At 53.1% G+C, this 25944-nt stretch overlaps 1 protein-coding gene and 1 long non-coding RNA gene across 3 annotated transcripts in view; both read left to right on the top strand.

The window, feature by feature from the left end:
* The window catches only part of KCNH2 (potassium voltage-gated channel subfamily H member 2), an 82840-nt gene that overhangs the window by 22398 nt on the left and 34498 nt on the right, over positions 1–25944 (top strand). For both annotated transcript variants that reach the window (XM_028750198.2, XM_077916604.1), the window contains 3 exons: positions 9112–9276; positions 12028–12465; positions 13863–14077. In XM_028750198.2, coding sequence (XP_028606031.2) covers positions 9112–9276; positions 12028–12465; positions 13863–14077 — 818 coding nt within the window. The remainder of the gene's footprint in view (positions 1–9111; positions 9277–12027; positions 12466–13862; positions 14078–25944) is intronic.
* On the top strand, positions 22152–23591 carry LOC144324993 (uncharacterized). The gene is made up of 3 exons (XR_013390295.1): positions 22152–22228; positions 22856–22949; positions 23510–23591. It is a non-coding gene; the product is annotated as an uncharacterized LOC144324993 (long non-coding RNA).

Here is a 25944-nt window from a genome sequence, read left to right on the forward strand (position 1 = left end):
GGCAGCACTCTTTTTCCGGCACCCGTGGGGGGGGGGAGAAGCAGCAGCGCTCTGGGGTGTGATGGAGAGGAGCAGGAGCTGGGGGGTTGGCAGCTGGGAGGGGACACAGCCCCTGGCCCTCCCCTGTCCCATTTTGAGAGGCTCTCTTTGGTCTCCCTCCCCATGCTCTGCTAGCTTTTAGACTTCATGGAATGATAGAAATGTAGAGCTGGGATCCCCAGGGGTCCTCTAGTCTACCCTCCTGCGATGCAGGCGTCTCAGCCCAAGCATCCAGGACAGATGGCCATGCAACCTCTGCTTCAAAACCTCCAAGGATAGAGAGGCCACCACCTTAAGGAGTCCACTTCACCATGGAATGGCTCTTGCCATCAGAAAGTTCTTCCTGATGTTTGGTTGGAATCTCCTTTCTTGTAACTTGAAGCCATCGGTTTGAGTCCTATTCTCTGGAGCAGGAGAAAACCAGCTTGCCCCATCTTCCATGTTCAGCCCTTCAGGTATTTGAAGATGGCTATTGTGTCTTCTGAGGGACACAGGTGGCGCTGTGGGTTAAACCCCAGAGCCTAGGCCTTGATGAACAGAAGGTCAGTGGTTCAAATCCCCACAATGACCAGGTGAGCTCCCATTGCTCAGTCCCTGCTCCTGCCAACCTAGCAGTTCAAAAGCTCGTCAAAGTGCAAGTAGATAAATAGGTACCACTCCAGCGGGAAGGTAAATGGCGTTTCCGTGCACTGCTCTGGTTCGCCAGAAGCGGCTTAGTCATGCTGGCCACATGACCCGGAAGCTGTACGCCGGCTCCCTGGGCCTATAGAGCAAGATGAGTGCCGCAACCCCAGAGTCGGTCACGACTGGATCTAATGGTCAGGGGTCCCTTTACCTTTATTGTGTCTTCTCTCCATCTTCCTTTCTCCAAGTTAAACATCCCCAGCTCCTTCAACCATTCCTCATCAGGCTTGGTTTCCAGACCTTTGATCATCTTGGTCACCCTCCTCTGCCCACCTTCCAGCTGGTCAAGATCCTTCTTCAATTGTGGCACCCAGAGCTGGACCCAGGACTCCTGGTGTGGCCTGACCAAGGCAGAAGAGAGCCGGACTATGACTTCCCGTGGTCTGGACACTATATTGCTGTTGATGCAGCCTAGAAGAGCGTCTCCTTTTTTTGCTGCTGCATCACACAGTGGACTGCTGTTCATCTTGCTCCACTGAGACCCCTAGACCCTCTTCACACACCCTCCTGGCAAGCCCTGTATGGTAAGACCACCCTGCCCAGGCCCACCCAGTCGAGCGCCCTCTTCCCCACAGGGAGGGATGGCTTAGTTGGTAGATCCGGAGACCCTTCATCTCAAGGTCCTGAGCCCCACTGTCACCAAAAGGATTCCTGCTTTGCAGGGAGTTGGACTAGATCAGGCATCTCCAACCTTCGGTCCTCCAGATGGACTACAATTCCCATAATCCCTGAACAGTGGTCCTGTTAGCTAGGGATCATGGGAGTTGTAGGCCAAAATATCTGGAGGGCCGCAGGTTGGGGGTGCCTGGACTAGATGACCCTCAGGGTCCCTTCCAACTCTACAGTTCTGTGAAGCCCCCTGAACAGGGCCAGAAGGCGCCAGCTCCTTCCCACTCTGGCTTCCTGGGCTTAGCGCCAAGAGCTGCCCAGCCTTCCCCTCTTCCTTGCAGAAGGGAATGCAGGAACTTCATTAACTCCACTCCTCCTCTAATTAAGTAGCATATGTTAATTGCTTTCTGGGAGACCGAGCAAAAGACACACACACACAAGGAGCTGTGCTGTCTGCAATTGATGCTCCTCAGAAGCCTGGTCACTTGGGCGCCCCCTAGTGACACAGGCAGGACTCTTGCAGGGGTGGCCAGTCTGTTTGTGTGTGTGTGTGTGTGTGTGTGTGTGTGTGTGTGTGTGTGTGTGTATTGCGCCTCTTCCAGGGGCCTGGGATGCTCAAAGAAGTGACTGCTGGTTTCTACTTATCCACAGCTCACTTCAAAGGTCCACACTTATTGTCTCTCAGATAACAGAAGGCAGCCAGATAAGCTGATATGAGATGGGCAGCAGGGCGGGGAGTGGGGACTGGCGACAGACTTGCAGCCTGAGTGGAGGCTTGGAGGCTGGAAGAATCAGGGGAAGCTCAGAACTCAAGAGGACAAGAAATTTTAAAAAGAATGGAACATGTTTATTATGTATTTGCAAAGGTAAACAGGCTAATACATTGGCAAGATTTTAAGAACACTTGTAATTTTAGAAATAGCACAGGAAATCTGAGGTGAAATAATAATAATTTGGAGTAGAAATGATATGCAGTTGAAAAGAAAATTTAAGGAAGGCGGGGGGAGTCCCAGGATTTGCAGAATCCCATTTTATTGATTTGATACTGCTTTTGTGTGAATTTTTTTCTTTTTTTGTGGTTGTTGTTTGTTTTTGTTGAAAATTTAATTATTATTTTTTAAAAAAGAAGGTTGGAAGAATCAGGGCAGAATCTAAAGTCCTCCTTTATGCTGCACAGAGTAAAACTCTGGATTCGACCAAGGGATGGAGGCGGCGGCTGTGAGGGGCTCCTCTCTGGCCGGAAGAAGCCTTGCTTCCAAATACCAGCTGCTGGAAACCACTGGAGGGGAAAGTTGCTGCCGGACCCAGATCCTGCATGTGGGGCTCCCCAAATGGGCATCTAGTTGGACCCAGGCCTGATTCTGGGTCCTTCTTCTTAGGTGCTCAATTTGTCACACCATTAATGCATGGTGAAATTATGGATTCAAATGACAGGAGAGGAGCTTCTGACGCAACATTAGGAAGAATTGTCGGAGAGCAAGATCTCTTAGACGGGGAACAGATCCCCTTGGGAGGTGGTAGACTCTCCTCTACTGGAGGTTTTTAAATGGAGGTGGGGGAATGGAGGCTGGGCGCTCACTGACCCTTCTGAGTAGACCTGGTGGCTCGGCTATGGGGCAAGCAGTGCTTCTGAATACCTGTTGGTGGCTGTCTCAGGAGGGGAGAGCTGCTCTTGTGCTCGGATCCTGTTGGTTGGCGTCTGGTTGGCCCCTGCGAGAAGAGGATGCTGGACCATCCTCTGGGCCTGATCCAGCAGCCAGGCTCTTCTTACACTCAGGAAGGAAGGGAAGGTCAACTGAGACTGGCTGGTAACCTACTTGTTTTTCGCTCTTGAGATTGGCTCTAGATTTCTGGCTGCAGCCAAAGCCTTGAGGTGATGGCGGGAGCTCCCTGTCAGCTACCAGTTCCCAGTGGCCACCAGGGAAAGTCACCCAGGGAGGCTGCCTGCCTGCCTGCTGCTCAGCTGTTGTTTCCACTGCTGGGCTGCGTTTGCAGTTCTCATTCGGACTCCAGGCTGCCCGCTGCTGATGTTTGGAGCTGCTGCTGGGCTCCATGGCAAGGCCAGGAGGGGCAGAAGTGTTGGCAGGTGAGCAGGACCTTGGAGCGCCTCACCTGGACTCCCTGCTGTGGCGAAGGCATCCTCCTCCTGTTTTCTCCCTTCCTCTCTCCTCTGGCTTGTTTGTTGTGAGCACTTCTGACATTTTGCCCTGGGTGGCTCTCAGGGGACCCGGCGCTCCTTCCAAGTCCTAAAATACCACCAGCCTCTGCGCCCTTTGAGGTGGAGCAGAGGGACAGAGGGCGGCTTGGAGAGAGAAGCGGGGAGCCTCTGGGCCCAGACTTCAGAGGGGAAGGAGGAGGAGGAGGGAGGCCAGAACCCGGCAGGTTCCAGGTGCTTCCCTGGATGTGAGCCAAGAGGAGACCTGGCGGCCGAGGAAGGCTCCCAGGTGGGAGAGGGATGCAAGCAAGTGCCTCTTCCACCCACCCAGATAGGGGCGAGAAGGGGGGGGGGGGCAGGAAGGAACGCTGCTCCATCAGCAGATCCACAATTCAGTGAACATAGAGTGGATCCAGTATCGCAAAGGGACAGTTTAGACTTAATGCCTATGAATGGAGTGCATGTAAAGGTACATATCTGAGTTAATCTGCATCAGTGGAGATGCATTCAGAAGCAGGAAGCCCCAGGTGTTGGTGCCCAGATGCTGCCCTGGGCAGAGTGGCAGGCTGGCATCCCCAGAGAAGACCAGAGGTGTTTGCCCTAGAGGAGGCGGGGGGAGCCTTCCAGGTCATCCGGAACTACAACTCCCATCATCCCTGGCAACTGCCCCCCCCCATTCTACTCTGTGGCTGTCGCTGCCCTTGGCAAATTAGAGAAATTCATGGGGGGGGGGGGGACAGCCTTGTAGGCCGTTGGAAGAGCAGGCCAAGACTGAGCGAGCGCCGAAGTAGGCTGAGAATGGCTCCTGGCCAGCGTGGCTGCCCTCTGCCTGCACCCTCGGAGGCAGCACTGCTGCTGAATCCCAGTTTCTGGAAACTTCAGGAGAGGAGAGTTGCTCTGAGCTTCCCATTTGGGCATCTGGTTGGCCAAAGTGAGAACAGGCGGCTGGATTTGGTGGGAGCCCCTTTAGCCTCATCCAGCAGGCTCTTCGGATGCTCTTAAACATCTGGCGGACCAAACCTTCCCCACGGCCTGCTCTCTGGGGTACTTTTTGTACACTCTATGGGGTTGCCTTTTCCTAAAATAAACATTTCTCAAGTCTGCTGCCTGGTTAATGGTGAAGGGGGAAGGAACATCTTTTCTGATGATTAAAAGTTTTCAGCCAGTTGACCAAACCAATTAGTTGATGAAACTGTGATTAGCTGCGATTTTCTGGACTAGATGACCCTTGAAGTCCCCCCTCTGACTCCAAAATTCAGGGAGGCAGCAATTCTGCATTTCTCTGCCCTGAGCGCTCAGGGCTGCCAATGGCAACACTAAGGCAGGGGCGCCACCTTGTGGCCATAGTGCAGAACTGCTCCACTGCAGTGCAGGACGGGTTTTCTATGCTATCCGTGGCTACCAGTCGGCTCACTCGCAGGATGATCACTACCTAGATTGAGGTTGAACCCTGGCAAGGCAGAAGTACTGTTTTGGGGGGACAGGAGGCAGGCAGGTGTGGGGGACTCCCTGGTCCTGAATGGGGTAACTGTGCCTCTGAAGGACCAGGTGTGCAGTCTGGGAGTCATTTTGGACTCACAGGTGTCCATGGAGGCACAGGTCAATTCTGTGTCCAGGGTGGCTGTCTGCCAGCTCCATCTGGTACGCAGGATGAGACCCTCCCTGCCCCTGGACTGTCTCACCAGAGTGGTGCATGCTCTGGTTATCTCCCACTTGGACTACTGCAATGCGCTCTACGTGGGGCTACCTTTGAAGGTGACCTGGAAACTGCAATTAATCCAGAATGCGGCAGCCAGACTGGTGACTGGGAGCGGTCGCTGGGACCACATAACACCGTTCCTGAAAGACCTACATTGGCTCCCAGTATGTTTCCAAGTACAATTCAAAGTGTTGGTGCTGACCTTTAAAGCCCTAAACGGCCTCGGTCCAGTATACCTGAAGGAGCGTCTCCACCCCCATCGTTCAGCCTGGACACTGAGGTCCAGCTCTGAGGGCCTTCTGGCGGTTCCCTCCCTGCGAGAAGCCAAGTTACAGGGAACTAGGCAGAAGGCCTTCTCGGTGGTGGCACCCTCCCTGTGGAACGCCCTCCCACCAGATGTCAAGGAAATAAATAACTACGGTATCTGACTTTTAGAAGACATCTGAAGGCAGCCCTGTTTAGGGAAGTTTTTAATGCCTAATGTTTTATTGTATTTTTAATATTTTGTTGGAAGCCACCCAGAGTGGCTGGGGAAATCCAGCCAGATAGGCATGGTATAAATAATAAATGGTGATGATGATTGGGCTTGCACGTTCCTATGACCCTTGTGAGCAAAGCTGTGGGGAGTCTTGTACTCCCAGCAGGGTCACCCAAGGCGTAAGGTCAAAGGGGAGGTCAAAGACAAAGAATGACCCAAGAAGTCCTCAGCGGCAGAACAGGCGGATGATAAGAAGCAATATGTTACAACCGCTGTGAAGGTCATTGTGATACGCATGCCATCAGAACAAAGCCCTACTGCGAAGACTGTGTGTTGGTCAGCGTGCCCTGATCTCCATACATAAAGCAAATTCACACACAGGCATCTTCCAGAAACCCATCCAAAAATCTATTATTTTCATCGCCACAATCCTACACATTGTTGAAGGGAAACTCCCTGCCGGGGTAGAAATCTTAGATTTCAAACTCTGCTGTGGACTTTTCATGTGAAAAGTTACTTTTTAAATATACCAGGAAAGGTTCCCAATTCTCCTTGACAGAGTCTTGATTTGTGTTTCTTTTTGGTGCCCTCAGTTTTGGCCTCTCCGTCTTCCATGATGTCCACCAGCCCTTCTCCCTCTGAGGGGATTCTCTCATCCTTCCCCTTCTGCGCAGATTCCTTGCTGCTGTGGTTACATGCATAAATAGAGTCGGCGTATTCTTTGGGATTTCACTGCCCGGTATCCCCAGCAGGAAGGCTTCTGATCTCTTGGGAAAAGCCACTTAATACCCCCCCTTCATTTCATTATATATCATGTCCCAATAGGCCATGAGGGATGGCCACCAACTTTGATGTTTTTAAAAGAGCATTGGGCAAACCCATGGAAAAGATGGCTGCACCACATTTTTAATATTCTGTTGGGAGATAATAATATTGTTATATTGCCAGGGGTTGGTTTGGATGACCCTTGGGGTCCCTTCCAGCTCTGCAGTTCTGACTCTGGGGCTGAGCTGCTCTGCCTGGCCGTCTCCTTGGGCGGGGAGGGGGGTTGGGCTCAGAGTGTCTTTAAGCAGATTCCCAGAAGATTGCAAGATTCCAAATCCCTTGGAAATGAGGTCAGTACAACTGTCCTCCCTCCCCCCCCCCGCCTGCCATGCCTGTGGAGGCCTCTGCCCTCCCCTGGAGGGGGGCAGGATTGAGCCCTGCATTCTCCCACCCCCACAGAAGGAGAACCCCACCTTTCCTCTCAGCTTGGGACCACGTTTTGCGGCAGGAACGTCGCAAGTCTGCTGCCACGTAAGGGGCAGGGGAGGGTATCTGGGCAGCGAGACCTGGGCCTTGAAGAGGGCCTGGCACCCCCTCTGCCCGCTTCCCCCAGCCGCTGGGTGACGAGAGTGTGAGATAATCCCCCTGCAGCCAGCGGAGGAGTGGGGAGGGGGCTCCCTGCGCCCAGAACCTCACGCCTGCCTGCGGGATTAGTGCTGCAGCTGCTAAGAGCGCTGCCTGGATTAGGGCTGGCCCTGCCCACTCGCTGGGTTCCTGGCGCTGCCACCCTGCGGGCACATTCCTCGCCTCTGACGCTGCCAAGTCTGCCAAGTCGGTGGTGGCCCCCCTTACTCCCGCAGCGAGGTTTGGTGCCAGGAGCGGGTGGCCTTCCATAGGATTTGTGGGCATCCGCTTGGAATCATAGAATTACAGACAGACAGGCCGTCATCCGACCTCTGCTAAAGGACCTCCAGTGAATCACAGAATCACTGACTTTTAGGGTTGGAAGGGGCCTTCAGGGGTCATCTAGCCCAACCCCCTGAAATGCAGAAATCACAGCAAAAGCTCTCCTTTCTGGTCACTCGGGTCCTCCCCTCCAGAGCAATGCAAAGCAAGTTTTCTCCCTCTTCCTCTACACAAGACGTGAGAAGCTGCCTGTCAGGCTGGACCAGGATGCCAGCATCAGTCAGGGGGATCCGGAAATAAGGATCATCAGTCAGTTATTTCCCTTTAGAAGCAAAATTAAAGAAAATGGACAGACTCCCCTCCCCAAACAGCTCCCTCTTAAACGGGAGATTTAATAATATTCTCTGCAATTATTTTCCAATGTGTTCAAGATATTTCTTTGTTTTCTGCATTTCCTCTCCCTTATCCTCTAGTAGCTGGCTGCTTTTATTGCTCCTTTAAAAAAAAAATTAAAAATAGTTTCATTTCATTTCGGGCAATTACTATAAATATTTAAATTTTAATCTTTTTTTTTTAAAAGACACATGTCTATTTGGGAGGGTGTTTGGATTGTGGCAATTGATTCTTGCTGTTTTAATGATTTTGTGGGTTTTTGTGGATTCTTAATCACTTGTCAAGCACCCTGTGACAAAGGGCTGATTGCAGATGAATAATCTGAATAAACAGGTAAATTGGAAGAAAGGGGAAAGTTGCATTTAAAGCACACCCACCCAAGAATTTGGGAACCTGAATTTGTCTAATCTCCTTTTCAAGCCTTCTTGGTAGGGCTGGGCAGTATATCAATATGTCATCTAAAACCGTCTTGAAGTCCATATTATGATATCGGTCTCTTAATGGCCTCTCCAAGGCAGTGTTAGAAGCCAAGCTAGAAAATCTAGGAGCCAAAGGGTGCCTTAAACTTGGGTTTTGGTTGCTACAACTGAATGCCCAGGCACCCTGCGGATCAGTTGATTCACCAAGCAGTGCAGCACCCAGAGAGGCTGCTTGCCTGTTGCAAAATCAGTGTGACTGGTGCCCAGTTACCGTATTTTTCACTCCATAAGATGCACTTTTTTCTTCCTAAAAAGTAAGGGGAAATGTCTGTGCGTCTTATGGATCAAATGTGTGGTCCCTGGAGCTGAATTGCCCAGGGGCAAAAAGCAGATCATGCTCTTTTTTTTGAAAGAGGGAAGGGAGTGCTGAAACAAAGCCGCTGATCGTTTGCTGATCGGGAGAGAGATAAGGAATGCTAGAGATAAAGGAGGCTGCCTGGGAGGGGGCCGCAATGGCGCAAAAACGTGGTTACAAAGCACAGATCCACATGGATCCTCAGGATTTTTGCATTGGGTCACCCCAAATTCACCATCAGATCACATGTCTGTGTCCACAGCATGAACCACAAAAATCATACATCCACTGTTTCGTTCAGAGTATTATTTTTTCTTGTTTTCCTCCTCTAAAAACTAGGTGTGTCTTATGAAGGGAAAAATATGGGTAGTTCTAAATGTTGCTCCAGGGACATAAGGGACCAGGGGGGGAATGCCAAGGATGCCAGGGGGCCCCAGGTCTGCCTCTGCTTCTCGTCTCGAGAGAGAGGGAGAAGAGCTGCTCTCTCTTTCTGCCTTTCTGCTTTCTCGGGGCTGCAGAGCATTTTACAAACTTCCCTCCTCTTGCTTCTTCCTTCCGGAAACCTAACCCCCCCCCTTCTCTTCTGCTCCTTTGCCCCCCCCCCCCCAGGGAGCTGCTTCCTGTGCCTGGTGGACGTGGTGCCCGTCAAGAACGAGGATGGCTCCGTCATCATGTTCATCCTCAACTTTGAGGTGGTGATGGAGAGGGACCTTCTGACCAGCCCCGTCAAGAACACCAACCACTGGGTCTCCCCAGCCGCCTGGCTGCCCACAGGTAGGGGGGGCCCTATGTGTGTGGGGGTGTCACCCTCCTGCAACCCCCACCCCACCCCGGAAGGCTCTAAGGCAACCCATACACAGGTGGAACATGGGGTGGTCTCAGGGCCAGACGGAGGTTTGAGGAGGCCCTCAGCCCCTGAAGGGAATGGGGCCCTTTCGATGTCCACCTGTCCTTTGTCCACAACAAATTGCCGCTGTTTTTTGTGTTGAATAAATGCTATATGGCAGGGGTAGGCTACCGGATCTGGCCCAATCGCCTTCTAAATCCGGTCCACGGACAGTCCGCGAATCAGCATGTTTTTACATGAGTAGAATGTGTGCTTTTATTTAAAATGCATCTCTGGGTTACTTGTGGGGCAGAGGAATTAATTCATCCCCCCCAAAAAAAATATAGTCCTGCCACCACATGGTATGAGGTGGACCAGCCCACGGCTGAAAAAGGTTGCTGACCCCTGCTATATGGTAATTTATGGACCTAATAGGTATCTAAAGACATTTGCACATCACAAAATGTGTATTTTATCAAAGCAAATACAATTATCAAATACAATTAAGAAGAAGTATATTAATAGTGAAATAATTGCCAGTGATATTTTAGGGAGCAGGCTAGCATCATAGGAGTCTACACAACACAAAACACAGTTGATGTATGTAGGTTTTATTTATCTTATATTTTGAAAATGTACATCCAGTGTTTCCCTTTAAATTTTTTTTTGGGGGGGGGGGCTGCCAAGAGAGTGGGGCCCTAAGCTAGAGCTTGTTGAGCTTATACGTCAATCCAGCCCTGGGTGGTTTGGAGGAGCCCCCCCCCCCCACTGCACCCTCCCGCTGGGGCTCTTGCCCACCTTGGGCTGCCCAGTTCCTCCAGGGATGCTGTCTCAACCTGCCTGCCCCCTTCCTTGCCCTCGGCTGCAGAGGGGCTGCCCACCCTTGGCAGCTTCTCTGCCGGAAAATGACATTTATTTGGTCAGGTGAAAAAAAAGCAGAGGTGGAGCTCTGGGGAGGGGAAGGGTTAGTGACAGGACCGGCCAATCCGTCCTGTGCCCAGCTGTTTCCTCCTGCAAATGGGCAGAGCTGGTTTCTCTGGAGTTTGGCCCTGGGGAAGCGGCAGCGAGGGGGCTAAGCTCTGAAAAGCGGCCCTGAGAGCTAGAACTGCCCACAAAGGTTCACAAAGAGCAAATTTCTCTTTCCTTCTTTTTGAAATATTTTTATTCGTTTTTATCATTACACATTTGCACTCAAACAATTTATATAATCATTTCATGAGATTCTCTGAATCTCGTGACTCCCCCCCCCCCCATCCCCTACATGGGTCCTTGTAACAGAAATCTACATATCCGTACGTTCTCCACAATTTTCATTTTTCAAATTATTCATAATCTTCGTCACTTTACAAGTGCTTCTTAGAGTCCAACTAAACTTTTGATTTGCTTACAATGGTCTCCTAAGTAAATTACATTTTTTCCCCATTCTTTTTCAAAGTCCTTCTTGATTCCTGCTTCTCTCGGTTAGTTTTTCCATTTTGGCAAAGTCCAGCGGTTCGGCTTGCGATTCTTCCTTAGTCGGGATTATTTCTGACTTCCATCTCTGAGCTAGTAGCATCCATGCAGCTGTTATCGCAGACATAAACAGTCTTTTCTGGTCTTTTGGAATCTCTGTACCTATAATTCCTAATAGGAAAGCTTCTGGTTTTTAAACAAATTTTAACTTTTTAAAACTTTTTTAATATACATTTTTATTAGTTTTTTAACATATCATTTTCAACAGTAATTAAACATACTTTTACATCTTATTCAATTTTTTTGACTTCCATCAATCCTGTCTGAAAATTTTCCAACCTAATCTCTCCGTATGCATTTCTTATTTTCCTTATTACATTTCAAACTCATAACCAATATCTCTATCTTTTCCTACTTTGTAATACTTTGTATATTTCTCCTTACAAAACTTCTTGTAGTCCTACTAGTGTAATTTGTTGATTACAGCTGCTCTTCAAATAATTCATATACTTCTTCCAATCTTCTGTAAATCTCTGGTCCCGCAGGTTTCGAATCCTTCCTGTCATGTTGTCCAATTCTGCATAGTCCATTAATTTCGTCTGCCATTCTTCTTTCGCCAGAATTTCTTCTTGTTTCCATTTCTGGGCTAACAATACTCTTGCTGCAGTTGTTGCATATAAAAGCAATTTAACATCTTGCCTATTAATGTCCTGACCTATAATACCAAGTAAAAATGCTTCTGGTTTAAAAAAAAATGTATATTTCAACATCTTATTCATCTCATTATATATCATTTCCCAGAGTTTCTTTACTTTTTTACATTCCCACCACATATGATAAAATGTTCCTTCTTTTTCTTTACATTTCCAACATTTATTATTTGTCTCATATAATGTTAACTTTCTTTTTTTCATTTCATTATATATCATTTCCCAAAATGATTTTGTTACCTTACACGCCCACCACATATGATAGAAATCTCAGAACCCTACAGAGGACAAAGAGCGTTCAGTGGTGAGGACTAGAATCTAGAATGGTTGAGTCGAAGGGACCCCCAGAGAACATCTAGTCCAACCCAGGGCAAGGCTGAATCCCAGCCAAAGAATCTCTTGATGGGGAATTTCTCAGGTGCCCTCTGGGAAGGGTTGCAATGGGGCCTCATCCAGAGTGAGTTGGGAGGGGGCTTCCCTTTCTCTCTGGGAGGGGCCAGCCCCTAACACCTCCCCCCAACTTTTAACCCTTTCCAGGTCGGGGCAAGTCCTTCCGCCTGAAGCTCCCGGCGCTGCTGGCTCTGGCGGGCAGCAAGCAGTCTCTCCCGCAGGATGACCCGGACGAGGCGGTGGTGGTGGTGGACTTCTGCAAGCAGAGCAGCGAGTCGGTGGCGCTGGACGAGGTCACCTCCTCGCTGGACAACAACTGCCTGGGGTGCGGGGAGCCTGAGGACCGGCAGGCGCTGATGGAGCGCCAGGGGGGCGGGGCCTCGGAGCCACCTGTCACCCACTCCTCCCCCCGGGCCGAGAAGACCCGTCTCAACCTGGACGCCTCCTTCTCCAACTGCAGCCTGACTCGCACCCGCTCCCGGGAGAGCTTCTACAGCGTGCGCAGAGCCTCCTCCGTGGACGACATTGAGGCCATGAAGGGCGAGGGGGAGAAGGGCCGCGGGCACAGCCGCCACGCCAGCACAGGTAGGGAGAAGGTGGGGGGCTCAGGGTCTTGCCTGCCCCTCGGTCCCACAGCAGAGTCAGGGCGCTCCAGTCTCTCCGACTATGTGGGTCCTTCGGCACACTCGGCGTGGAATCTCCCTAGCGCAAATTAAAGCGCTCACAATAGGTTCCACATACACAATCCACCGGTGCCAACTCCAGGCGGCCCTGGGGGACCCAAAAAAATTGTCGTGGGTGCTCAGCACCCATCTGCGGGGCCTCGGGGGGCCTTGGAAGCAGCGCCTGAGGCCTCGCAGGGCCCCCACTTCCAGGGGCCACGAGGTCACGTGACATCAGCATCACTGGGCACCCATGATCTGGGGCCCAAGTTGGCGCCCCAACGCAATCAATAGATTTAATTAAATATATATATACTTAAATGGACAAGTAGTAGAATCCTAGAGCTGTAGCGTTGGAAAGGACTAAAAGGGTCATCTAATCCACCCCCCTGCAAGGCAGGAATTTAGATTGATGATGATGATGATAATAATAATTAATTTTATTATTTATATCCCACCCATCTGGCTGGGTTTCCCCAGGGTAGCTCCCACTCTGGGCAGCTCCCAAAAGAACACTAAAAACAGAATACAACTTCAAACATTAAAAACTTCCCTAAACAGGGCAGCCTTCAGATGTCTTCTCAAAGTCAGAGAGTTGCTTATTTCCTTGACATCTGAAGGGAGGACGTTCAACAGGGTGGGCGCCACCACCGAGAAGGCCCTCCGTCTGGTTCCCTGTATCCTCACTTCTCGCTGTGAGGGAACCGCCAGAAGGCCCTCGGAGCTGGACCTCAGTGTCCGGGCTGAATGATGGGGGTGGAGACGCCCCTTCAGATTTAATGCACCAACAGTTGTTTGTGCTTTCGCTAGCAGTGCATGGCACAAAAAGTAAATTGCAAAGAGTTGAAGATGTTTTGCTCAAATGTTGCCAAGGGCCAAGAAAGGCATTGTGGGCCAAGGGTTGGAGCACCCCGCCACAGTTAACCTCTGGAACTCCCTGCCATAGGAGCTGGGATGGCTCTGAAGGAGGGTTGGGCAGAGGAGGAGAGGGCTGCTGGCGGCTCCTGTCCAGGATTGTTAGACCCTGAACGGCAGTATCTGGAAACCGCAGGAGGGGAGAGTGTCGCTCTTGTGCTCAAATCCGGCTTGTGGGTTTCCCATGGGGGCAGCTGAGTGACCCCTCTGAGAGCAGGAGGCTGCACTCGGTGGGTCCCCTTGGGCCTGATCCAGCCCCTTCTAGTCCGTCTCCCTGGAGGCTCTGCTGAGCCTGGGATCTGAGGCTCCCCTGTGTGTTGGGGGGCAGAGAGGGGTCCCGAGGGACGGAGAAGGAGGCTGGCAAGCTCTCTGGGGTTTCCCACCTGGCCTCTGTGTCCCCGGCAGGCGCCATGAACAACGTCCGCAGCCACCTGCTCAACTCCACCTCCGACTCGGACCTGATCCGCTACCGGGCCATCAGCAAGATTCCCCAGATCACCCTCAACTTTGTGGACTTCAAGGCGGAGGCCTTCCTGACCTCGCCCTCCAACGAGAAGGAGATCATTGCCTCCAGCAAGCTCAAGGATCGCACCCACAACGTCACCGAGAAGGTCACCCAGGTAGGCTGGCCGAGCGGGACCTGGAGGTGGTGGTCAGGTGTGGGCAGGGGTGGCCTGGCATGGGCTGGCAGAGGTGCCCAGAGGCCCCAGCCGCTGTCTCTGAGAAGGGACAGGGACCCTTCCAGCTATTTATTCCATTTGATTTTGATTTAATAGTTCTGCATTGCAGGCAGTTGGACTTGATGGCCCTTTGGGGGGGGGGTCTCTCTATGATTTTTGATTCTGTAGCTAAGTTAGGGCCCCATAGAGGCTGCGGAGGAAGAGATGAAGGCATCATTAGTCTTTATTACGTTTTATCTTGATTTAATATTGCTGCACTCCTGGGGGGCTGCCCTAGATGACGCTTGGGACCCCTTCCGACTCTGCTATTCGACGATTCTAGGATTTGTATTCTGCTTTTCCAGCAACAAACGTCGAGCTCGCAATAATCACAACAGCAAAGGGGGGAATGTGAGCACCGTAATGTCAAAGGCAGTAAAACAAAGCAAACAGCTGCAACAAATTATTCATCAAAACAATGAATGCAGATAAGTAAAATCATAATTCAAAATGAATGCAGGCCCTGCCTACGCTGAGGTCTCCATGGCACCTCAGTGGATCGGGCCCCTGCGTCCCAAGCGTTGACACTTCCCTTGGGCTCAAAGTAATCCTTGGGGGTCTGGAAGGGAGATGGGATGCCCTCTGCACTTGCTCGTGTATCCTCAATGAGAAAAGGCATTCCAAGCACTGGAGGGCTTCTCTCCCAGGTTCTGCTCTTCCTTTCTGCGCTTGAGTGTTAACCTGTGGAACTCCCTGCCACATGAGGCAGTGATGGCCACCAACTGGACAACTTGGAAAAGAGCATTCGCTAAATCCATGGGGGGGCTATGGGGGGCTCCTACCCAGGAGGGGAGAGTTGCTCTTGTGCTTGAATCCTGCGGCCAGATTCCCGGCGGGAACATCTGGTTGGCCACTGTGAAAACAGGACTAGATGGACCCCCTTTGCGTGGCGAGTTCCCGCCCCCCACCAGGATAAATAAAGACACGAGACACCATAGTTTAAGGTTAATTGGGCGAATTAGGCCACAACTTTATTGAATTCAGGAATGAGAGGCATTGGCTTAGGCATTGGTCCTAACGACTATCCGGCTCCAGCCCATTTGCTGGAGACACAGGGTAGAGTTAACACTATATCGGGGGAGTCTCCTGCCGAGGCACATCGACTAGGAGCTCCCCCCCGTCACCTCTCTGGGGCGTGCCTTTGGCCCACACCTCCATAGGCTTCGGACAGGGCCACGCCCCCCGGAGTCCTTTAACGGACCACCCTTCGGTCGCTGGGGGGAGGTGATGGCGTTCCTCCCCCCACACACATCCTCTTAACCCCTTCTTACCAATGCCTATCACCAATGCCGAAAAGTTGTGACGAGTTGCTACGAGGTAGGCGAAAAACCAAATGGCTGAAATTGCCAATTGGGAAAAATTCCTACCATGCCCCTTGCGGCGACAGACCGAAGTCCATAGCAAAGTCAATGACCTACCTAAAGCCTACCTAAAGGGAGGGAGGGTGGGAAAACGTGAGGGCGAGCCGGCGAAAAGAGGGCGAGCCCCCTCTGCGTCGGCCCTAAATAGGGCAGGTCACGGCCGGGATTCCCCTGCTCTCGCGGGGACGATGTGGAGAGCAGCTGGGAGAAGAAGCCTGGCCACCGGAGGATTTGGCAACGTTGAGTCTGGAGAAGAGGAGACATGAGAGCCACCTTCAGATATCTGAAGGGAGGAGCTCGCTTCTTTTCTGCTGCCCTTTCCAGGGGGCAGGATCTGAACCCATGGCTCCAAGGTGCGAGAAAAGAGATTCCGACTAAACATCAGGAAGGACTTTCTGACAGCAAGAGCCATTCGACTCCCTCACAAGGGGGCTGACTCTCCTCCATTTGAGAGGGTCAGGCAAAGGCCCGGTGGCTAATAATAATAATAATAATTTATTTATGCCCCGCCAATCTGGCTGGGTTTCCCCAGCCACTCTAGGCAGCTCCCAACAGATTGAAAACAGAATAAAACATCAAACATTAAAAACTTCCCTAAAGAGGGCTGCCTTCAGATGTCTTCTAAAAGTCTGGTAGTTGTTGTTCTCTTTGACATCTGGTGGGAGGGCGTTCCACAGGGCGGGTGCCACCACCGAGAAGGCCCTCTGCCTGGTTCCTTGTAACTTGGCTTCTCACAGGGAGGGAACCACCAGAAGGCCCTCGGCCCTGGACCTCAGTGTCTGGGCAGAACGATGGGGGTGGAGATGCTCCTTCAGGTCCACTGGGCCAATCTCTCACGGATGCTGTAGTTGGGATTCCTGCCATGCAGAGGGTTGGACTAGATGACCCTGGGGTTCCCTTCCAACTCTACAGTTCTGTGATTTCCTTCCTGCCGCTCTCTGGTTGCAGGGAGCTGGGTGTGGCGGAATTGGGGAGAGCCCGTGGAGCCCCCACGCCTGCCTCTTCCTTGCGCCACTGCCTTCCACCCCACCCTCCGGCATGAGTTTTTGCAGACCTTCTGCCAGGGGTGAGGTCATCGCACGCTCCTTTTGCCCAGGGGTGAGATGTCTCCTGTCCCAGGTTCAAAGCCAGGGCTCGGCCTGGGTGTCTGCTTCCCGGGCCGAAAACACAGGGGTGTCTCTGGGCCACGTGCAGAGTGCCCCTCTTGCCGCTGCTTTTCGGTGGGATGAGGGAAATTAGAGTGACCTTCAGAGAAAGTGCACATCTCTCCTTCCAGGAAATTGATGGAGGGAAGATCTGCGGCCAGAGAGGGGGAACCACATTAAAATGCTTGGCGGGATTTATAGATGTTTTCTCCCTCCGTCTCGCTTGCAAGACTCTTCCCCGTAAAATATGACCCTCCCTCTCCCCGCACGTCCTTCGCGTGGCTGCCAGGCTCCTCGTGAGAATCTCCAGGCTGCGAGGAGGGCGGAAGGAGGGAGAGCAGGTCTTGCTGCTCTTCTGCCATCTTAGTGGAGAGATGGGGAGCTCAATCTGAAATAAAAGGAATCCGCTCGAAGCAAGTGACCCAGAGAGCCGGACGGAGCTTTGCTCAAGCTTCTCTGCAGAAGGGGCTCCTCCTCCTCTGGGCTGTGAATCGGCGCACGGATCCTGGCTGGATCGGAGGTGCTAGGAAGCAGGTGGGGGCAGTTTCTGCTCTGGGGGGTGGGGTGGGGAATTTAGTCCCATTCAGACTCAAAGTTTCCTTGTTGTTTAGTCATTTAGTCGCGTCCGCCTCTTCGTGACCCCCTGGGCCAGAGCACGCCAGGCACTCCTGTCTTCCACTGCCTCCCACAGTTTGGTCAAACTCATGCTGGTAGCTTCGAGAACACTGTCCAACTATCTCATCCTTCTCCTTGTGCCCTCCATCTTTCCCAACATCAGGGTCTTTTCCAGTGAGTCTTCTCTTCTCATGAGGTGGCCAAAGTCTTGGAGCCTCAGCTTCAGGATCTGTCCTTCCAGTGAGCACTCAGGGCTGATTTCCTTCAGAATGGAGAGGTTTGATCTTCTTGCAGTCCATGGGACTCTCCAGAGTCTCCTCCAGCACCAGAATTCAAAAGCATCCATTCTTTGGCGATCAGCCTTCTTTATGGTCCAGCTCTCACTTCCATACATTACTACTGGGAAAACCATAGCTTTAACTATACGGACCTTTGTTGGTAAGGTGATGTCTCCTTTTTAAGATGCTGTCTAGGTTTGGACTCAAAGTTACGATCCTCTTTTCCATCCTTACCTGAAGATGCCGTAATATTAGAGGCTACCGTCCACACACTTTCTCTGCGCAGATACTGATGGTTAGGTAAACTTCTTTCTAAACTAAAAATAAAAATAAAAAAAATGTCCTGTAGCACCTTATAGACCAACTAAGTTCTGGGTATGTGCTTTTGTGTGCATGCACACTTCTTCAGATACACGGAAACAGAAGTCCCCAGACCCTTATATATAGTGGGAGAGTGGGGAGGGGTATTACTTAGAAGGGCAGCAGGAGATGGGCAATTGGCTCAATGGGTCTGGTCTCCTCCAGCACATCGTGAATCACAGCAACAGGCCTCACAGGCACGACTCTTCAGACAGACATTTTGCTATCGGGCATCTGCAAACAGAGTGGTCTTCTTTTTATTAGCACTTCCAGCTGAAACCAATTATGGTCACAGTGCCACCCCCAAATGTAAAGGAAAAAACTCTGGAACCTTTCAGAAACTTCAACTTGTTTCTTTGCAGAATCATTCCCTAACACAGGGGTCAGCAACGTGCGGCCCATGGAGCAGATGCGGCCCACAAAGGCCATTTTACTGGCCCCTGAGCCGCCCCTGAACCAAGCCAGCCGCTTGGTGAGTCCTCCGCATGCTGCGCTAAACCGGTGCAGCACGGGGACTCGCCGAGCAGTGCCAAAAACTGCGTCTGCGCACACACAGATACCGGAAATCGCTTCTGTGCATGCTCAGATGCCGAAAATCACTTCTGCACAGGTGCGACTTTTGGCATCTGGGCATGCGCAGAAGTGATTTCTGGCGCTGCAGACATACGCAGACACAATTTCCAGTGTTGTGCTGTGCCGGTCCGGCCCACGGACGATCTCCGTGGGAGTGATCCAACCCATGGCCGGTAAGCCTTGCCGACCCCTGCCCTAAGACATAAGGAGTCAAACCCAAGATCTTGCATGCAAAGGAGACGCTCTAACCACTGATCTACGGGCCCCTAGAGCTTGTGTTGCCCTAATTCTGCCTGCCATTCAAAACCCTTTTTAATGCTGGAACCTGGCCTGGGACCATAATAGTTGTAATTAATCAACAAGGAAAACACTTAGGGGGAAGTTGCCCACCTCACACTATTATTATTATTATTATTATTATTATTATTATTATTATTATTATTATTATTATTTACCCCACCCATCTGGCTGGATTGCCCCAACCACTTCCACACTGATAAGGGCAAAGAGGAGGAGGAAGCTGCCCCCCCCCCAAAAAAATAGGGCTGTGAGTGAGAGGATGCAAAATCCCATCAGAAGCTCCATGGCCATCTCTCTTCCTCGCCCCCCCCCCAGCCGCCCCCCAGCACCCTTCCTCTGGCCCCTCCCAGGGTCCTGGCTCCCCCCCCCCCGCAGAACTTGTCCAGACAGAATGAGGCCACTTCCTTGTGCCCTGTGGTGGGGAGGGGCTGTGCTGCGCTTGCCAAAGTGTGCGTCCGCCGCCCCCCCTCGCGGCAGCCAGCGATGGGTCCATCAAGAGCGGTGTGCACATTGACCTGATGAGGCTGGCATCCTGCCAGGGCCTGGCGGGCTCAGCTCCCCTGAGTACCTGCACTCAGGATGGGCAGAGAGAAAGAAACAGGCTGGTAATTAAAGCATCTCCCCTCCGAAGAAAGGTTGGCACATTTGGGAAAAGGTGATTAAGGGGGATTTGATGGAGGGGTTTTCAGATTAGGCCTGGCATGGAGGAAGCAGAGAGAGAAGCGTTTCCCTCCCTCTCTCCAAAGTCCTGAACATCCTGTGAAGCTGAATGCCAGGAGATCCAGGACAGAGGAAAGGAAGACGTGCTGTATTTTTCGCTCTATGAGACGCACCAGACCACAAGACGCACCTAGTTTTTGGAGGAGGAAAACAAGAAAAAAAATATTCTGAATCCCAGAAGCCAGGATAGCAAGAGGGATCTCTGCGCAGCGAAAGCAGCAATCGCTCTTGATGTTCTGGCTTCTGGGATAGATGTGCAGCCTGCATTCGCTCCGTAAGACGCACACACATTTCCCCTTACTTTTTAGGAGGGAGAAAGTGAGTTATAGAGCAAAAAATACGGTACTTCATGCAACGCGGAGTTAAACCATGGAACTCCCTCCCACAGTTGCTGGCAGCCACAGGAAGGGAGACGATGGTCCTGTGTTCAAATCCTGCTTGAGGGTTGCCCACAATGGGCACCTGCTTGGCGCCGGGGACAAGAGAAGGCTGGACTGGGCAGGCCATGGGCTCTCCTTAGGCTCTTATGGAGCCTCCAGGCCCAGAGGCAGTCTATCTGGACTTCTAGGTTCTTGGAGGCATTCAGCCCCTGTGAGAAGAGGATGCGGGGCAGAGCAGAGGGATGAGGGGCCCCCTGCCCCACGCCTGGGCCTCGAGGCTCTTCCCTGATTCTGAAGGGTCTCCGGCCTGGTTCCAGGTGGGGGGCGGCTGAGATGGGAAAGGCACCATGTCATTCCTTGTGGCTGCAATGCCTGCGCTGCAGGGGGTTGGACTAGATGGCCTTTGGGGTGTCCCTTCTGAGTCTACGGTTCTACGACGAGAAGGTTCATTGGAGCTTTTTAAGCAGAGGTTGGGTGGCCAGAGCTTTGACAGGAATTATTCAGCCGTGGCCCGTGACTCCTGCATTGCAGGGGGGCTGGTCTAGATGGCCTTTGGGGTGCCCTATGATTTTGTGCCACTTCAGGGTGGAGCAGTGGCAATGAGGACAGCAAGTTGGAGGGGAGAGGGAAGGGGAGAGGGGCTTAACAAGCCCCCTCCTCGCTTCCCAGCTCCAGGGCGTCTCTCCAGGCTCTAATCCCCTCCAGACAGGATTTGCCTCCCTCTGTCCTTGCTTAATCGAAGTGCATATGGTGGGTGGGAGGGAGGGAGGGTGGGCATCCCGGGGCCTGGCAAGGCCGTAGCTCAGCGGTCGAGCTTGACATGAAGGTCCGTCCCCCCCCCCCGAACCCCCACTGGCACCTCCAGACTCCACGGAAGGCTGGAAAAGTCCAGTTTCTGACTCCCCCTAAGAGCCCCTGAACACCGGCTGAGTTGTTTGAAACAGGAACAAGGAGGGCTGGAGCCTTCCTTTATTCCTTTGGCGGCTGCAGAGCCCCTGCTCCGCGGGACGAAGGGGGCAGCTTCAGCCCCCCCCCCCCGCCCGGCGTCTCCGGAGAGGGTGGAGGCAGAGCGACGCCCGACCCGGGGGAGAACGGCGGGCTGCTGCCGGCCCGTGTGCGGACAATGCAGAGCAACCTGGTGCTCTGAGGCTGCTTCCTCCGACGGGGCTGCGCTATGGTCCAGCTGGGGCTGAGGCGAGCCTGGCCCCAGATGTGGGGCTGCTGGTGCGCGCCCCCTGGGGATGTGGCGAGGCCGCGCGGATGATGGATGGATGGTCTTCCTGCCTCCCTTTGTCAGGCGAAGACCCCGAAGGGCTGGAGCGAAGCCCCTCTTCCGTGGGGCGGGGGCTGCTTGCGCACGCGCCCTCTCCGACTTTATGGCCCCATAAGTCCCGGCTGGAGGGCGGGCGGGCGGAGAGCGAGCGAGGGAGAGTTGGGGGCTGGGGGTGTCTCCGCCAAGCAGCCGCATCGGAAGCCCGCAGCGCCTCTGTCTCCCGGCGCGCTCCAAGGTGACCCCCGTGCCGCAGAGGGGGGCCCGGCCGAGGTGCGCCCCCCCCCGGCCGGGGACTGGACCGCGCAGCGGGAGCGGAGAAGGATCTCGGGGGCCGGAGGTGCCTCTGGAGAATAGGGGAGGGCGGGGTGCTCCTGCCTTGTGCCTCAGTTTCCCCGGCCGCACTCGGGGGAGGAGGAGAACCCCGGGAGCCAGTCAGGGCTGCGGAGCGGACTGATTCAGGAGCCGGGGGATAAAGGGGAGGGATGGGGAGGGTATACATGCAGGAGCCCCCTCCCCAGCACAGATCTCCCCCGGGAGTGGGGCTGGGGGCGCGCTCCCTCTCGCTCAGTCTCCCTCTCCAAATGCTCATTGCCGCCGGAGCAGATGGACTTTCCCCTCCTTGGAGCAGAGCTGGGTGTGAGGATGCTCTGAGAGCAAGGAGGAGCGGGGGGGGGGGGAGGCTGGCAGCGAGTGGGCGGAGGCCAGCCGGGGCCTCCCCGTGGGTGGGCCAAGGAGGGAGGGAGGGAGGGAGGGAGGGAGAGAGACCCTGGCATCTGTTCCCATCTGCCCAGCCTCCGCTGGTGAGGTGCCTGGCTGCCTCCTTCTCGCCCTCCTCGCCCTCCTCGCCACCCCCCACGGCGGCGGGGGGGGGCGCGGCGGCCAGGGCCCCCCCAGAGCCCCCTCCCCCTGAGCCCCATGCCCTGAGCCAGGATCCTCGCTGCAGCGGGCATGTCTCAGGGCAGGAAGGAAAGCGGCGTCGGGCAGCCGGAGGGCAAGAACACCCGAGTGCGCCGGGCGGTGCGCATCTCCAGCCTGGTGGCGCAGGAGGTAGGGGGCTGTGGGGGGCGGGGCGGGCAGCCCACCAGGGGGCTTTCCGAAGGGGAGGGCGGGGAGAGCACTCTGCACACGCTCAGAGGCTGGGGGGAAGGTATGGGGCTCATGAAGTTCTGGCGAGTTCTGGGTTGGGAGGGAGGGGAGCCCCCTGTGCTGTTCTGTGCCCCAACCCCTGCACTTGGGGGGGCACCCAGAAGGAGGCTCTTCAGGGCACCAGGAGCGAATTCTGCCGGGTCTTCTGCAGACACCCTGGCCCTGGCCTGCCCTTTCCTGCCCTTGTTTCCTGATCTGCATCCAACTGTTGCTCCCAAATATTTATGTGACACCAGCTGGACACTCAGTGATGCCTGACCCAGCCGGCCGATGCCACAGGGAGCCATAGATCCCTATGCGCACGGAGGGGGCTGGGTGAGGGGACCCCAGCTGCCCCCCAGACAGAAGAACTGCTTTGGGGGTTGCAGAGGAAAGGGGGAGTGAAGAGTTTGAGGTTTCAGGATGAAGGCTTTCGGGGGGGGGGGCAGCTGGGCAGGTCATTCTCTGGAGCAGAAAGTCTTATTACTACCTCATCATTACTGATTGGTATTATTTATTATTGCCTTGTTATTATTCGTGTCTTATTAGTGGACATGCCATGAGGGTGGGGAGGGGGCTTCAAATACCGCCCCCCCCCCCATGAAAAACAGAGAAGGGACGTTGGCGCTGTTTTGTTGCAGAGGTGAGGCATGTATTCCGAGACCATCCCTGACTCTTTGGGTGCTAAACAAAAAAAATTCCTTCCAGTAGCACCTTAAAGACCAACTAAGTTAGTTCTTGGTATGAGCTTTCGTGTGCATGCACACGAAAGCTCATACCAAGAACTAACTTAGTTGGTCTTTAAGGTGCTACTGGAAGGAATTTTTTTTGTTTTGACTATGGCAGACCAACACGGCTACCCATCTGTAACTGGATCTTTGGGTGCTGTTCAGCTACATCCTACTCAGTGTAGGTGCATTGAAACCAATGGACCTCTCTTCGTCATGGTCATTAATTCAAATGGGTCTACTCTGAGCAGAGATTTGCTGAATGTTGCTTTTAGTGCCAGTGCATGCAAACTGGAAGGGGAAGCAGAGATACTGTGCATTAAAGTTCCTTTTAGCCCCCCATGGCTGGCGATGGATCCCACTCACACATCACCATGCAGTCCAAAAGTGTTGCTAAACCAATTTCTTTTTTTTGGGGGGGGGGGAGTCTTGGTTCCCCTCCTCCTTAGTGTCTCTCTTCCTTTCCCTGATGTAGCCCCTCCAGCCACCCGGCTCTTTGGATCTCCGCTTGCGATCAGATTCTGCCCCCTGGTTCTCCAGAGTCCCCCCCCCCTTCGATTAATGGGCAACTCCAGCAGACTGTGCCTTGTGCCGGGGGCTACGATCTTGCAGGGAGGCCGACATTCATCTTTTGGACATGACCAAGCAGCAGGTTTAGCGAGGAACGGCGGGAGCAGTTACTGGGGAGGGGGCTGAAAAAAGTGCCCCCTCCCACCATTGCTCTACCTACATTGCTGTATTGTGATACATTTTGTGGAGGGAGGGAGACTGATGGTGATAGGACTACTTGATGCTTAGGCTGCTCCTAATACAGCTCTGTTCAGCTTTAGATCCCAGGGGGTTGGACTAGATGGCCCTTGGGGGTCCTTTGCAAAGCTACAATTCTAAGATTTTTTTTAAAAAAAATATGTATTTAATTTGTGTGCTGCCAGTAGTCTAGGCATTTTGCTGTGGGGGTTTGATGGTAGCCGCCCCCCACCTGGTGGCTTCCAGATGCTTTGGGAAACAGTTTCCGCCCGTCCCGGCCAGGTCCACATCTGGAGCACAGCTGTTGCGAGAGGCAGCCCCAGACGTCTGGAGAGGCACTTGTCCTTGCGGTTTGGGGACCCTTTGACTGGGAGCCACTTCGGAACTAACTTTGGTTTGGGAACATCGTAATAGCAAAAAATAGCCGTAAAAATGTCTGCTCAGAACTAGGGGCGCAGGAAGCTGCCTTCTCCCGAGTCCGGCTCTGGGGCCAGTCCACTTCAGCATCGCCTACGCTGACCGGCAGCAATGGCTCTCCTGGGTTTTGGACAGGGGTCTCTCTCCCAGCCCTACCTGGGTTGAACCAGGGCCCTTCTGCATGCCAAGCAGGTGTTCTGCCACGGAGCTCTGGCCCTTGAGCTCTTTCCAGAGATTTCTTTGCTTGCTTGCTTGTGACCCAGAAACTACAACTAATCCAGAATGAGGCAGTGACTGGGAGCGGCCGCCGAGACCACATAACACTGGTCTTGAAAGACCTACACTGGCTCCCAGTACGTTTCTGAACACAATTCAAAATGTTGGTGCTGACCTTGAAAGCCCTAAACGGCCTCGGTCCTGTATATCTGAAGGAGCGTCTCCACCCCCATCATTCTGCCTGGACACTGAGGTCCAGCGCCAAGGGCCTTCTGGTGGTTCCCTCACTGCGAGAAGGCAAGTTACAGGGAACCAGGCAGAGGGCCTTCTCGGTGGTGGCGCCCGCCCTGTGGAACGCCCTCCCACCAGATGTCAAAGAGAACAACAACTACCAGACTTTTAGAAGACATCTGAAGCCAGCCCTCTTTAGGGAAAGCTTTTAATGTTTGATGTATTACCGTACAATGGTACCTTGGGTTACATATGCTTTAGGTTACATATGCTTCAGGTTAAAGACTCCGCTAACCCAGAAATAGTACCTCGGGTTAAGAACTTTGCTTCAGGATGAGAACAGAAATCGTGCTCTGGCGGCGCAGCGGCAGCAGGAGGCCCCATTAGCTAAAGTGGTGCTTCAGGTCAAGAACAGTTTCAGGTTAAGAACGGACCTCCGGAACGAATTAAGTAGTTAACCCGAGCTATCACTGTATTTTAATATTTTGTTGGAAGCTGCCCAGAGTGGCTGGGGAAGCCCAGCCAGATGGGCGGGGTATAAATAAATTATTATTATTATTATTATTATTATTATTATTATTAGTTGTTGTTGTTGTTGTTGGGGTCCCAGCTGGACCCGCTGCTCTTATGGTCATCTCTCCTCCCTTGGAGGTTTCCAAGCAGAGTCTGGGATGCTTTTGTTGCGATTCCTGCCTTGGTGGGGGCTCGGTCTCGGTGGCCCTTGGCATCCCATCCAGTTCCAGGGGTCTCTCAGTGGGGTCTCCTTCGTGGGAGAGCTTTAAACAGAGGTCCTTTGGCCACCGGTCAGGGATTTGCCAACTGCCATTACTGCCCTGCTGGGGCCGGATGGCCTCTTGGGGTCCCTCCCAAGTCTATGGCTCTGTCTTTCTGCAAGGTGTGGGGAGGGTCTGGGTCTGGTCTGCTCCCATGTGGACTCTGCCCCCCAGGCCAGGAGCAGGGCAGAGGGGCTGGTGAGAAGGGACGGTGTTGCCCCCAGCCCTCCATCTCCCACCTTGAAGTTGGAACCAGTTCAAGCTCTGTGAGGTTTGCATGTGTCCAGGCAAACCTCTTCAAGATGCCCCCCACTCGGGATTTGGCACATTGCACAAGGCAAAGACCCCCCCCCCCCCGGTCCGAAAAGGGCTCCCGGAAAAAAAGAATTTCATTTCCTTAAAAAAACAAAAAAAACCGGCCAGTTCCTGTGTCTGCCTCTTCGTTCTGCAAGGAGTTCAAGGAGGTCTCCCCCCCCCCCCATTTAAATCCCCACAATTTATTATGGGTGTTATTTATTAAATTTTC

This window comes from Podarcis muralis, chromosome 12, assembly GCF_964188315.1.
Source record: "Podarcis muralis chromosome 12, rPodMur119.hap1.1, whole genome shotgun sequence".
Classification (NCBI taxonomy): Eukaryota; Metazoa; Chordata; class Lepidosauria; order Squamata; family Lacertidae; genus Podarcis; species Podarcis muralis.